An 11,497-nucleotide genomic window follows, 5' to 3' on the forward strand; every position below is an offset into this window, starting at 1 on the left:
AAGATTTTATTAACTTTCTAACATCTAGAAAATATGTATCTGTGCATGCATGTAAGTTTTAAGTAAATCAAGTTTTGTAAAAAATAGTTGAATTTGTGTTCTCTAGGGAAACAATCACAAATATACTTAAATTCTGCCTCCAGTGGTAATGGAAACTGTAACATTTGTAGTAGTTTTACTTTGTTTCTAAAATCATATTGAATTGCTGTTAAACTTTAGGAGCAAACTCAGAATTAAAGCCTCAGGTGATCCCCCATACCACAGCTTGGGATATATATCTTATTCCTTACAACTTGCTAATACTCAGGCTTGTTGTGTAGGCAAAGTGATTCCAAGTCTCTCATGGAAAATTACCTCTTCGAAATTCTCCAAGTATAGTATCACTTTAAATTCAAAGCAAGCATTTGTTGGCCAGCGTAGTATTTAAGATTCTTTTGAATCTTTATGGCTAAATTTCAAATTCAAAAGCCTATTTTTGTATGGCTTGTTAGAATGGTCCTTAAAAACGCACAGAAAGTAGTAAATGCTGGCTAGTAAAATCAGCATTGCATTTCTGAGGCTGTACTGTAGTTATCAGTTTTCTTGATGGCAGGGTAAACACTGACTTACTACATAAGGTTTTGCTCTTAGAACCTGTTTATCTGTTTTTTGTTGTGGCTTTTTTCTGTTCAGCCTTCAACAGGTCAAACTGTTTTGCAGAAGTTGTAGTAATGGAAGATAGTGTCTGGCCATGTAGTAGTGCTGCTTCAAGTGCCAGGTTTCTTACTTATATTTCTTACTGTGGCTTCATTCAGCTCAATAACCCACGAGGATCAGAGCAAGAGTGGCATTGGATGCCAGCAATATGCAGTTTTTCATGTTTGCTTTCAGTTACCTGTCTTTATAGAATATGGAGAACACTTGATCCTGTACAGTAACATGCTATAAAAGCACATCTGCAATATATTTATTTCTCTACTTGAATTCAGCATTTCTGTTAACTTGCTGCATCTTGTTTTTACAGAATGGACAGCAAATTGTGGATGAACCTATGGGAGAAGATGATATCAACCCACAAACTGTGAGTGAATGATGGTTGTAATAAAGATAGTACAATACTGGAGCACACTGGTATCAATTTACTGGCAATTTGCAACTGTTTTGTTGTATAGGTTTACTGGGCATAGCATGCAATCTAGGATTTTTGAGAGAGGTTCTCACTGGTTCTCATCTGGTTTGGTATTCTGCTGTTTGTTCTAGAAGCTCATACCTCATATTCCTTTCTACCTTCAGGTTTCAGTAGTCTTTCAGAGGGAGGTCAAGGGTGAGGAACAACTGTGAAACTGTAGTTTCCGTTGCACTTGTTATTGAAAGGCACTTATTGAAGGCATTCTTAACCTAGGCTTCTTGAAAATAGAGATTGCTGCTGAAGAGAAGATCAGTGAACCTTTGTGACTGACAATTTTTTCAAGTTCCTTATCTTTTCGTCAAGCTTGCAGTTTACAAAATTTCATAATGTGAAAATACCACTGAGTTCAGGCTCCTTCTTGCGATGGCTGTGACTTCTTGTCAAATGTGTAGTTTACATCTAGCTGTGTGTTAGAGAGAACTAGCTGACTGTTAAGTCTGGTAATAAATGGCATTGCCAATAAAACAATTTTTGGAACTTGATATTTGGCTGATGTTCAGAGGTTCACATGCTGGTGTTGCGTTTTGTGCAGGCTTCAGCTTGTGATTAGGTGGTCAAAGCTGTTTCCATCTGTGCAGCATGGATATAATTGCAACACTGTAGCAGTTTCTCTCTCTGCTGAAGTTGTGGACAGAGCCAGTTTAGATAATGAGTTGCTTTTTCCATGTTTGTCTTCAAACATACCAGTAACAGATGTAGCTCTTAAGCTGATACGAAAATCAGGTGATTGAAAACCTGCTCTGTATAGCTGCTCTTGGTTCCTCCTCATAGCATCAACTCTCTGCTGCCTTTAACACAAGGTGAAGAAACAAGACAAGTGCAGACAGATGACTCTGAAGTAGTACTGTGTTAAAGACTGAGAAAGGAACAATATTTGCATGTTTAGAAGGCAACACTAGGAGGAGATCATTTGTTCTAATATTCTGCATAATGTAGACTACAATGCTTACGTAAATTCTTGTTTGAATGAGAGCATCTCTTTTCTGCAAAGTGTTCAGTTTTGGTTTGTTTTATTAGTTTATTCTGACTAGTGCCTTTGCTTGATGATTATTTCCTTGTTTTGAATCTATGGCTTATCTATTGTATTTGATTTACGTGGCAAGGTTTCAGTGTGGGGGATGACCTCAGTGAGAAGAGGGCAGGGGTTGCCCCACCACGTAGGACAGAGCCAGTTTCCACCAGTTCGAAAATGCGTTCACCACTGGCCAAAGCTAAGCTGGTCAATGACATGGGTGGATCATCTCTGATACCATGTTCAGGGTAAAAAGAAGTTGTGCAGCATCTGTGAGGGTATGGAGTGAAAAAGTGAGAGAAACAGCCCTGCAGACACCAAGGTGAGTGAAGGAGGGACAGGACATGCTGCAGATGCCAGAGCAGAGATTCCCTGCAGCCCTGGAGAAGACAGGCAGGCTGCAGCCTATTGGAGGACTACAGTGGAGAAAATATTTATCCTGCAGGCTGCAGAGGACTCCACACTGGAGCAGGTTGATGTGCTCTGAAGGAAGCTGCAGCCTGCAGAGAGTTAACTCTGAAGTAGGCTCCTGGCAGGAACTGCATCCCATGGAGAGAAGCCCACAGAGGAGCAGGTTTTTTGGCAGGAACTGCTGGGGCAGTCCATTCCTGAAGAACTGGACTCCATGGAAAGGGCCTGTGCTGAGCAGTCCTTGAACAGCTGTAGCTCATCAGGAGGACCCATCCTGGAGCAGGGGAAAACTGGGGGAGAAGCAGCAGAAGCAGTATTACTAACTGACTGCAATTTCCATTCCACCTGTGCTGCTCAAGAGGGAGGAGGTGGAAGAGTGGGGGCAATAAATGAGTGAAGTTCAGCCTGAGAAGAAGGGGAGGGTGAGGAGAAAGATGGGTTTAGTTTCATCTTTGTTTCTCACTATCCTACTCTAATTAGCAATAAATTAAAGTTTTCTCAAGTTGAGACTGTTTTGCCCGTGATGGTGTTTGGTGAACGATGTCCCTGTACTTATCCCTTACCTATGAGCTTTTCTTCACCTTATTTTTCCCACGTCCTGTTGAGGGGGAGTGGAGAGTGGCTGAGTGAGTGTCTGACAGCCAGCCAAGATTGACCCCTCACAAGTATCAAACTTCTCTTTCAACATTTGATATCTGTAGGATTGTTTACAAGTGTTTTCCTGTACTTGAGACATTTCCAAACTGCTGCTTTTTTGGTGAGCAACCAATTTGAACACAGTATGACCATCAAAAAAATTAAAGCATTTTTATAATACTCTCTATCATGCCTGAGCTACTTGGTTATGATTGTTTTAGCTTTTAATGCCTCAGAAATATTTTAGGAGTATATTTTGCATTTGTTTCTTGGCTGTGGCAATTAAAAGATTGCTAATAGTGTAAAATAATCTAGGGTTTTTTAAACAAGAAGTTATACAGCTGCTCAGTCAGTTATAGCTGGAAGCTAGCCTGTGCTGTCAGCCAGCTGATAAAATGCTGCTTCAGCTGGGATGTAATATTCTGTCAGTGCTTCATATATGGTTTGCTGCAAGATAAAAGGCTTAAATGAGTTCCAGTGGTATTGTAAAATTAAGTTTAACTTTTCACTAGAGATAGACTTAAAGCAGTTATATGGTGGCTGACAATTTATCAAATTTCTCACATGTACTTGAGGACAGTAGAATGGACAGGCCTAGTGTGTACTAGCGTATCAGGTAAGAAGATAAAATATTTTGGTAGGTGTGTAAAGTATGCAAGATAAGGATAAAGAGTTACCATAGTTCTGTGGGGACAGAAGAAGGTGAAAATGTATAATACTGCATCCTTTTTGTGTTGTGTTTGGATAGTATGCTGATAATGCGAACCAGATAAGAAATTTGAAAAACGTATTAAAGACTAACAGTTCTACCTGCATAGGAAGTCTCTGTAGTAGTCTGTGTATCAAAAGATAAATTTTGTTTCATTGCATCCTTGTTCTTTTGGTCAAAGGTGAAGTTAATTCACAGGAGAGCCTGAGCTGCATAGCTTTGATTCAGATCTGGAGAGTATTTTAAGAAAGGGAGGAACTGTAACAATACCTGTTTCTGAGGAGTCAGAGATGCTGTATGGTTCAAAGTCTTGCTTCTCTTAAAAGGGGAAACATTCAGTAGTCTGGTTTTATGACAACAAATATACTGGTTATATCTGACTTTATAGCTTGTTGTCAACATTTTTTATCGGATGTATCTCATAAATGATCTGGGACCAGCAGGAAGTCAACGTAAGAACAGCTGACTGAAGCTTGACCTAATGGGAAAGCTTAAGTGAACATTACTGAAAGAGGAGAAGCTATTTAAAGCCTTTTATTTGCTACCTTTCTCACTCTTGTGCTGTCTGCCATTGCTTTCTGCATCTGTGTCCATAGAGATTGAGTAAATTAGCTGAGCAAATTAATTGTTTGGAGCTGTTGCAATCCTGATCCATACTTTATTACTAGTTAAAGCTAACCAGGAACTGCAGCTAGTCTGGCAAGTAACTTCCCATTTGTGTGTGCTGTGTTCTTCATTACATTCTGTTATCTGGATTCAATTTGGCTGATAAAGCAGTACAACTGATGAATTGCCATTGCACCCTACTAGTTTAAGCATAATTACTGAGCATACAGAAAATAGTGGGTTCCAAGACTTCGTGTAATTTTCTTTTCAATAATACTTTGTAAATTGCAGAAAAACTCGGGTGTATTTCTTTTTTGTAACCTGCAGGGACTAAAGATTATTTTCATTCAGTACAGACAGGAGTGGAACCTATCCAGGCTCAAACCTGCCATGAACCTCATTTCAGTGGAGGTGGTGGGGTAGTATTGTTACACTTGGCTTCTTGTATGCTTTGGTAAAGCTTTAAACAAAACCCTGTTTTTGAATAAGGAGAATTAAAGTGTACGTAGAACTGGCTAGAACTATATCATAATGCAGCATATTAAAATAGGCTGATCTGGGTGATAAACTAAATCTCAGTAGCTGTCATCCTCTTACTAAAAATATATAACTAAGGTAACAGTGATTCTAGTCAGTGGGTAGTCAAAAGGTAGTGTAAGAAATGCTTGCAAAGGAAAGTCAGTAGTTTAGAAAAGTCTTTTTGTTAATTTTTCTCCAGTAGAATTTAAATAAAGCATCTGTTTGCAGTCAGGAGAGATGAAAATTAAGAGCTTTGTCTTGCCAATCAGTGTTGTAACAGAAGAGTTTATAAAGAAAGTGCTATCTTAGGAAAGGCTTCAAGATAAATTGGAAAAATAATCTGAAGCATGTGGGCAATATAGTCTCTGTTGAACTACTGAATCTGCTCAGTCAATTATGTATAGTAGTAATGTTTAGATTCTGTATTTTACATGCATGTAGACCAGACAATTTACATGAATCTGTCTGTAAAGCATTGGTCAACAGCACGGGGATTTTGAGACAGGGAGAGGGAGACTGTTCAGCAGTTACAGCCATGGGCAAAACAGGCCCCATCACTCCAGCAGTAATACTAAAGCCAGAGTCATCTGGGGTAGTCTCATTTATTGTGTCACCATCCATGAAAATGAGGATAAGAGTGTTAAAGTGAAGTAATTCAGAAAAACATAATTAAACTGACAGATTTTTAGATTCTGAAGTGTTTGAGAGAGGCTTTAACTGATTTTTCATTTTCACCTCAGTTTTAAATGTTATAGCATTGTGCTAGTGAGAACTCTTAGTTTCGGTCATGGTTTAACCCCAGCAGCCACGGAACAGCTCACAGCTGCTTGCTCACTCCCCCACCAGAAGGATGGAGGAGAGAATCAGAAGGGTAAAAGCTACAAAAACTCAAGGGTTGAGATAAAGACAGTTTAATAGAGAAAGCAAAAGCTGCACACACAAGCAAAGCAAAACAAGGAATTAATTCACTGCTCCCCACGGGCTGGAGGTGTTCAGCATCTCCAGGAGAGCAGGGCCCTGTCACACATAACAGTTCCTTGAGAAGACAAACACCATCACGCCAAGCATCTCCACCTTCCTCCTGCTTCCTCTCACCTTATATACGGAGCATGATGCTCTATGGTATGGACCTGTCCCAGCTGTGTCTCCTCCCAATCTCTCAAGCACCCCCAACTTCCTTGCTAGCGTGGCAGTACAGAAAGCAGAAAATATCTTGGTTCTGTGCAAGCACTTCTCAGCAATAACAAAAACATCTCTGCATCATCAACCCTGTGCCCTGCACAAATCCTAAACATAGCCCCATCCTACCTCCGGTGAAGAAAGTTAACTCCACTTCAGCCCAGACCAGCACAGTTTCAAACACTGTTTGCATTTTTGCGGGTTGCAGCACTGTGTCAGGACTGTTCTAAACTTCTGTTGGGTGTTGCTGCTTGGCTGCTCAGTAACTGTTGCCAATTTCAAGAATAGTCATGTGTTAACATGACAGTGAATGTATTTTTGATGATCGTTTTGATATGTTTATTTTACTTTTGCTGGTATAACCTTTGCATTTTAATTTTGTGCGTGTATTTGTCAGTTTTTTTATTTAAATTCTAGGCTCTGTGGTTGGATTTGCAAGCCATAGCTAGAATTTCTTAAACATTAAGGAAGTGTTTGGATTCACATGTGTTCATAGCCCACTAACTTCTGAATTTCTCATTTTCTACAGACCAATACTTAATTTTAGCTGAAACAGCTACTTGTGTAAATTATCAGTAGTAAAACAGTGACAGCTTAATATTTTTGCAGTTTTACAAAAAGATGAAGTATGCAGCAAAGTGATACTTTCATATTGCTTACACATTCTTGATTAATTATTGCCTGTTTATATGGAAATCAGACTGAGGAAGCTTTTGTGACAGCCATAGCAATACAAGTGTTTGAAACAATAATATTATGTAACTCAGTATAAAACCGTGTCCCCTGTTAGGCAGTAAGTTGTCCATGAGTCTTACATTCCTTTTAGTGTATTCTACTAAATATACTTCCTTACATCTATGTGTACATATATTTGTATTTTACAATCAAATAACTCTGTTCCTGAACAAATAAGTTTCCCAGGCAAACCATTTACATCTATAAAATTTAAACCATTATTTCCTTCTCAGTGCCTAGACTTTGCTCTGTAAAAGGCAGAATACCTTTTTTTCTCCCTCTGATATAATGAAATTGGCAGTTCATTATCTTCCAAAGCACTGTGCTGTGCTGCAACTCGGATGAGTTTTGTTAGCAACTTACTGATGTGCTTGCATCTTACCTCTGTAAGAATGGACTTAGTGGTCCTCATGTAAGATCCAGCATCCTTGTAAGCAGTGCAAAGCATTTGGTTTGAGATGGTAACTGTTAGACATCAAACCCATGTAACAAAGGCAGGCCCGGGAATACTTTTTTCCCCTCAAGATGTCATCGGGTGTTGAGGAAAGGTTACAGCAAAACTTTCATTGATGGGTTTTAATGGATTTTCTGAGTGGCTTATTTATCACTTAGTGTCTTAGGTGCTGTGTGTTTTCTGGATCTTGATCAGAAAGTAGAATAATTTGAGAGTAAGCAGCATTCAAAGTCAGGCTGCTTACTTGTTAGAGGGAGTGAAAACAGATGGTAGCTCTGCAAAGCCTGTAAACTAGCAGATGGAAACTGACACCCCCCCTGATAAATAGAATATTGCTGCTTTGGCTATGCAAACATATTTATTATGAAGAGAATTATATTATTCAGCTTCTGAAAACTCAAAAAATGACTTCTCTGTTCCTCAGCTGTTGACCTTCATCAAACAAGGGCTTTTCATTCTTTGTGTGCTCTGTCTTTGTTTTGTTTTGGGGGTTTTTTTTCAGATAACTGAAGGCAATCCATACTACAGAGCCTTGTTTGTCTATCAGCATATAAAGACTTAATCTGCATTATTATACTTCTCAAACTGAGAGTATAGGAAGGTTGTTGGTCTACTTAATGGACTCTGCTTAGATTAAATGTTTCAACATTTTCTGGTTATATGCAAAAGTGAGCATCCCAGCACTGCATGCACATTTTATTCACTAAACTCATGTGTTCCCACATGTTCTGTACTGCTTTGAGAGGTCCTCCAGCATTTTTCAGTTCTCCTGCTCTCTGGCTTTGTCTGTGAGCCACAGTCTGTTGAATGTTTAGACAGCAAGTCTGATGATCTTTTCTTTTCTTTTTTGTAATTTTGGACCATCCAATTAAAAAGATGAGGAGGGGACAATAGGAAATGAACTCACTTAATATTTCTGCATTGGAGGAGGAGGAAATGTGTTGTGCAAGTGGAGTTCTGCAATTGACAGAACTGTCATTGACAGGCATAGCAAATTCCTTTTGTTTTGGAGACAGTTGTGTTTTGTGATAAACATGTTTAATATAAATCCTTATCAAAAACTTGAAGGTAAGTGGAGCAACTTGCTGGAGCAATTTGTCCTTGTTATACAGACTTCCCTGTTGGGGACTGCTGCCCTCTAACCTGTCTCCTCCTTACACGAAGGAACATTTAAAAGGGCAAGCTCTCCTCTCAGAGATTTTCAAAATGAGTTGTGTAGCATGTATCTTAATGTTTCTGGTTGGCTGGTAGTGCTCTTTGGGAACCATGCAGGCTGTGTTCTCCCAGAACACAAGAAATTTCTTCCACCTGCAGCAGCCCCATGCCAGTTATGGGAGAGCTATTGTTGTGAGGTAACCCTGCTGACCCCTGAGCTCTGTGCTTTGTACTGCCCTGGGAGGTCATATAAAAGGTTTGCCAGAGCAGTAGTCAGTAATTGTACAAATGTTGCAGTTGAAATGCCTTACTCCTGTCACCTTAGCAGATACAGTGTATCACAGCAGAATACACTCATGCCCTTACAGCAGAAAGATAAGAAAATGGTTATTTACCCACACTATCTTTTCATCTTTAGGGAACATTGTAGTTAGAGTAGCTCTTACCAATTTCCATTACTGCTTTTAGCTCTCCTTGCTACCGTAGGGTTTGATTCAGTGATTTGAAGATTCCTCCTCCCTCTGCTTTTAGTGTCTTCCTATCTATTCTTGACAAGAAAAGATACGGCAGAGAGGTAAGGCAGAGAGCTTGAATGGTCTCCCCTTTATTTATTTATTTATTTATTTACATTCTTTTGAAGTCTTCAAAGTGTAAACACCTATGCTGCTGTTGAACTGCAATTCCTGAGATATTTTGATTTTGAGGGGGAAGCAGCTCGAAGTTTAAAACAATTAAAGAGAAGAAAGAACAAAAATTGCCTGAAGCTATTTATGAAGCACTTGATATCCTTGTGTTGCAGTAAGCTCCTTGTGTTCAAGAAGCTCTGTTTATCCTGAGACAAGTACTGAATTATTTTTCATGCTGCGTTAATGCTGTTGTAGTAGAGACTGCTTCTTCCCAAAAGGCTGTAACACAGTGAACTGTAAAAAGTACATTGTAATGAGGACTTTTGAGTCCTCAATTGAGTCACAAAATCCTCCTTTGTGTAGTAGGAGTTCCTGAATGCCTGTGTAATCTATAATAATTGTGTATGTTCAGTACACAGAATTGGAAAGATCCGTTCCCTGTGGATGTGACATAAATAAAAGACCCAGATGAGTACAAGAGAATACAGAAAGGGCATGATTTGGCTTGTGGGATCCAGGTATAAAGGAAAAACTAGAAACTGATGCTGTAGACACCAGGATGTGGTATAGAGATAGAAACAATGTGCTCTGTTACTTAAATAAATGACTGGCTTCGTCTTCTGAAGAGGAATTAAAATATAACCAAAAAATTGCAGGGATCCAGATACTTGTTAGAACTCAGTCAAGGGACCAGTTTGGAGGGTGGGTTTGCTTTAATGTCTTGTGCCAGTAGGAGTACAGTATTTTGCTCTGTGTCCTGTGGTATAGTCACTAAATAGAATCACCTGGATCTGTTTATAGCTGAGTACTTGTATATGCCTTTGACTAAATATTGTTGCTTGTCTTTATTACTTGAAAATCAGTCTTGTTCCACCAAAGTAGCATGTACTCTGCTTTTCAGTGTTTTTAATAAATATAAATAAAGCTAAAGATGCTGTCAATATTCAGAAAAATAACTCCCATACTAAATCTAGAGACACATCAAATCAAAGACTTCATCTCTAGCTGTTCAAAGTAATTAGACTGAATTCTAATTCTCAGAAAGATTTTAAATGTTTGAGTTTTTCAAAAGCATTGAAAGAAAACTTAGGTATTTTTGTTACATGAAGAAATCTTTCACTCTGCAGAGCACTATAATATTGGTGCATAAGTCAGACATTTGAGCTGGGCAATCCAATTCAAGTATTTCTGCAGTCTGCATTGGCCTGTAACATCTGTGTAGCATTTTCTATGTTCAGGACTTCAAAGGGCTAAGCACAAGGTCATTTTGGTCCTCTAACTAAATTCTAGTAAATAAAAACAGTCATGAAGCATTCTCTGCATTGAAGTCTCAAAAGTAGTGATACATGATCTCTTAAAATACTTTGTGAAGGTAAGTTAAAATTCATAAAAATAAAATTCTCACATATAGGACTTAAAATACTTGCTATCCCACTTAACTAGTGAAATGTTGCATAGTAGCATGATTTCTGAAATAGATGTTGATCTCTTTTGCTCTTTTCTGGGAACCAGGAATCAGTAACATCTGCAGCAGCATGTTGCTATCAGGCAATCTGCTTAAGTTTCCTGTGCTGATCTCTACAAGCATCAGCAACATGAGTACCACTGCTGCCCAGTTCTGCTTTACACGGGGTGTGTGTGCTCACGGGGAATCAATGTCTTTCTTTTTTTCTTTTTTTTTTTTTTTTTTTTTTTTTTACCTTTTTTCCCCCTTCTCTCTCCCTACCCCCCAGCTGTGTCTGACTTGCCTGACAGGAAATTTTCTAATTGCCGGAACAGCTGGTCACAGCAAAAACGCCAGGGTTGGTCTTCCCTGCTAGACTTGTGATCGCTCAGTCAGAAAATCTAACCATCATGGTTTCTTAGTCATGTTTAAGTTTCTGGCTCTACGTGTTCGTTCTGTTCGGGTGAGCTTAGTTTCTTATTTAAGAGAACAAGGGGAAAAGTGGGGAGTTTTACTGGAATTAAACTTCTAATTTCAATGCAGTTTGAGTCTTTCACTGCTCAGGGATCAGTGCTATTTGGATACAAAGCCTTTTGTATGTTCTTTTTTTGAAAAAAGTCTGTGGTGTGCTCATATTTTGTAGAAGCTTCTAAGATACCTGCTGATAATTTAGCCTTATTGGGAAATTGTTTCCTGTATGTAAATAATGTCAGACTTATATTGCCGGGGAGAGGGGGTGAGAGTGAGGGGAGGAAGGAAGTGTGAGCTTAGCTGTATGTTTTCTCACTGAGAGTCTAGTTTTATTAAAAATTTGGGGGGTGTTAATATTCAGTGGTTTTTTTA

General features: G+C 38.9%; 1 protein-coding gene across 2 annotated transcripts in view; it reads left to right on the top strand.

The window, feature by feature from the left end:
• Positions 1-1,007: 1,007 nt before the first annotated feature.
• Positions 1,008-11,497, top strand: part of RPS6KA3 (ribosomal protein S6 kinase, 90kDa, polypeptide 3) — a 58,777-nt gene continuing 48,287 nt past the window's right edge. The window contains exon 1 of one of the 2 annotated variants that reach the window (XM_009071439.1): positions 1,008-1,060. In XM_009071439.1, coding sequence (XP_009069687.1) covers positions 1,031-1,060 — 30 coding nt within the window. In that variant the 5' untranslated portion in view covers positions 1,008-1,030. Of the gene's footprint in view, positions 1,061-11,035; positions 11,118-11,497 lie in introns of those variants that run through there. The other variant, XM_009071438.1, reaches the window with a different exon arrangement.

Source organism: Acanthisitta chloris, unplaced genomic scaffold, assembly GCF_000695815.1.
Source record: "Acanthisitta chloris isolate BGI_N310 unplaced genomic scaffold, ASM69581v1 scaffold22723, whole genome shotgun sequence".
Taxonomy (NCBI): Eukaryota; Metazoa; Chordata; class Aves; order Passeriformes; family Acanthisittidae; genus Acanthisitta; species Acanthisitta chloris.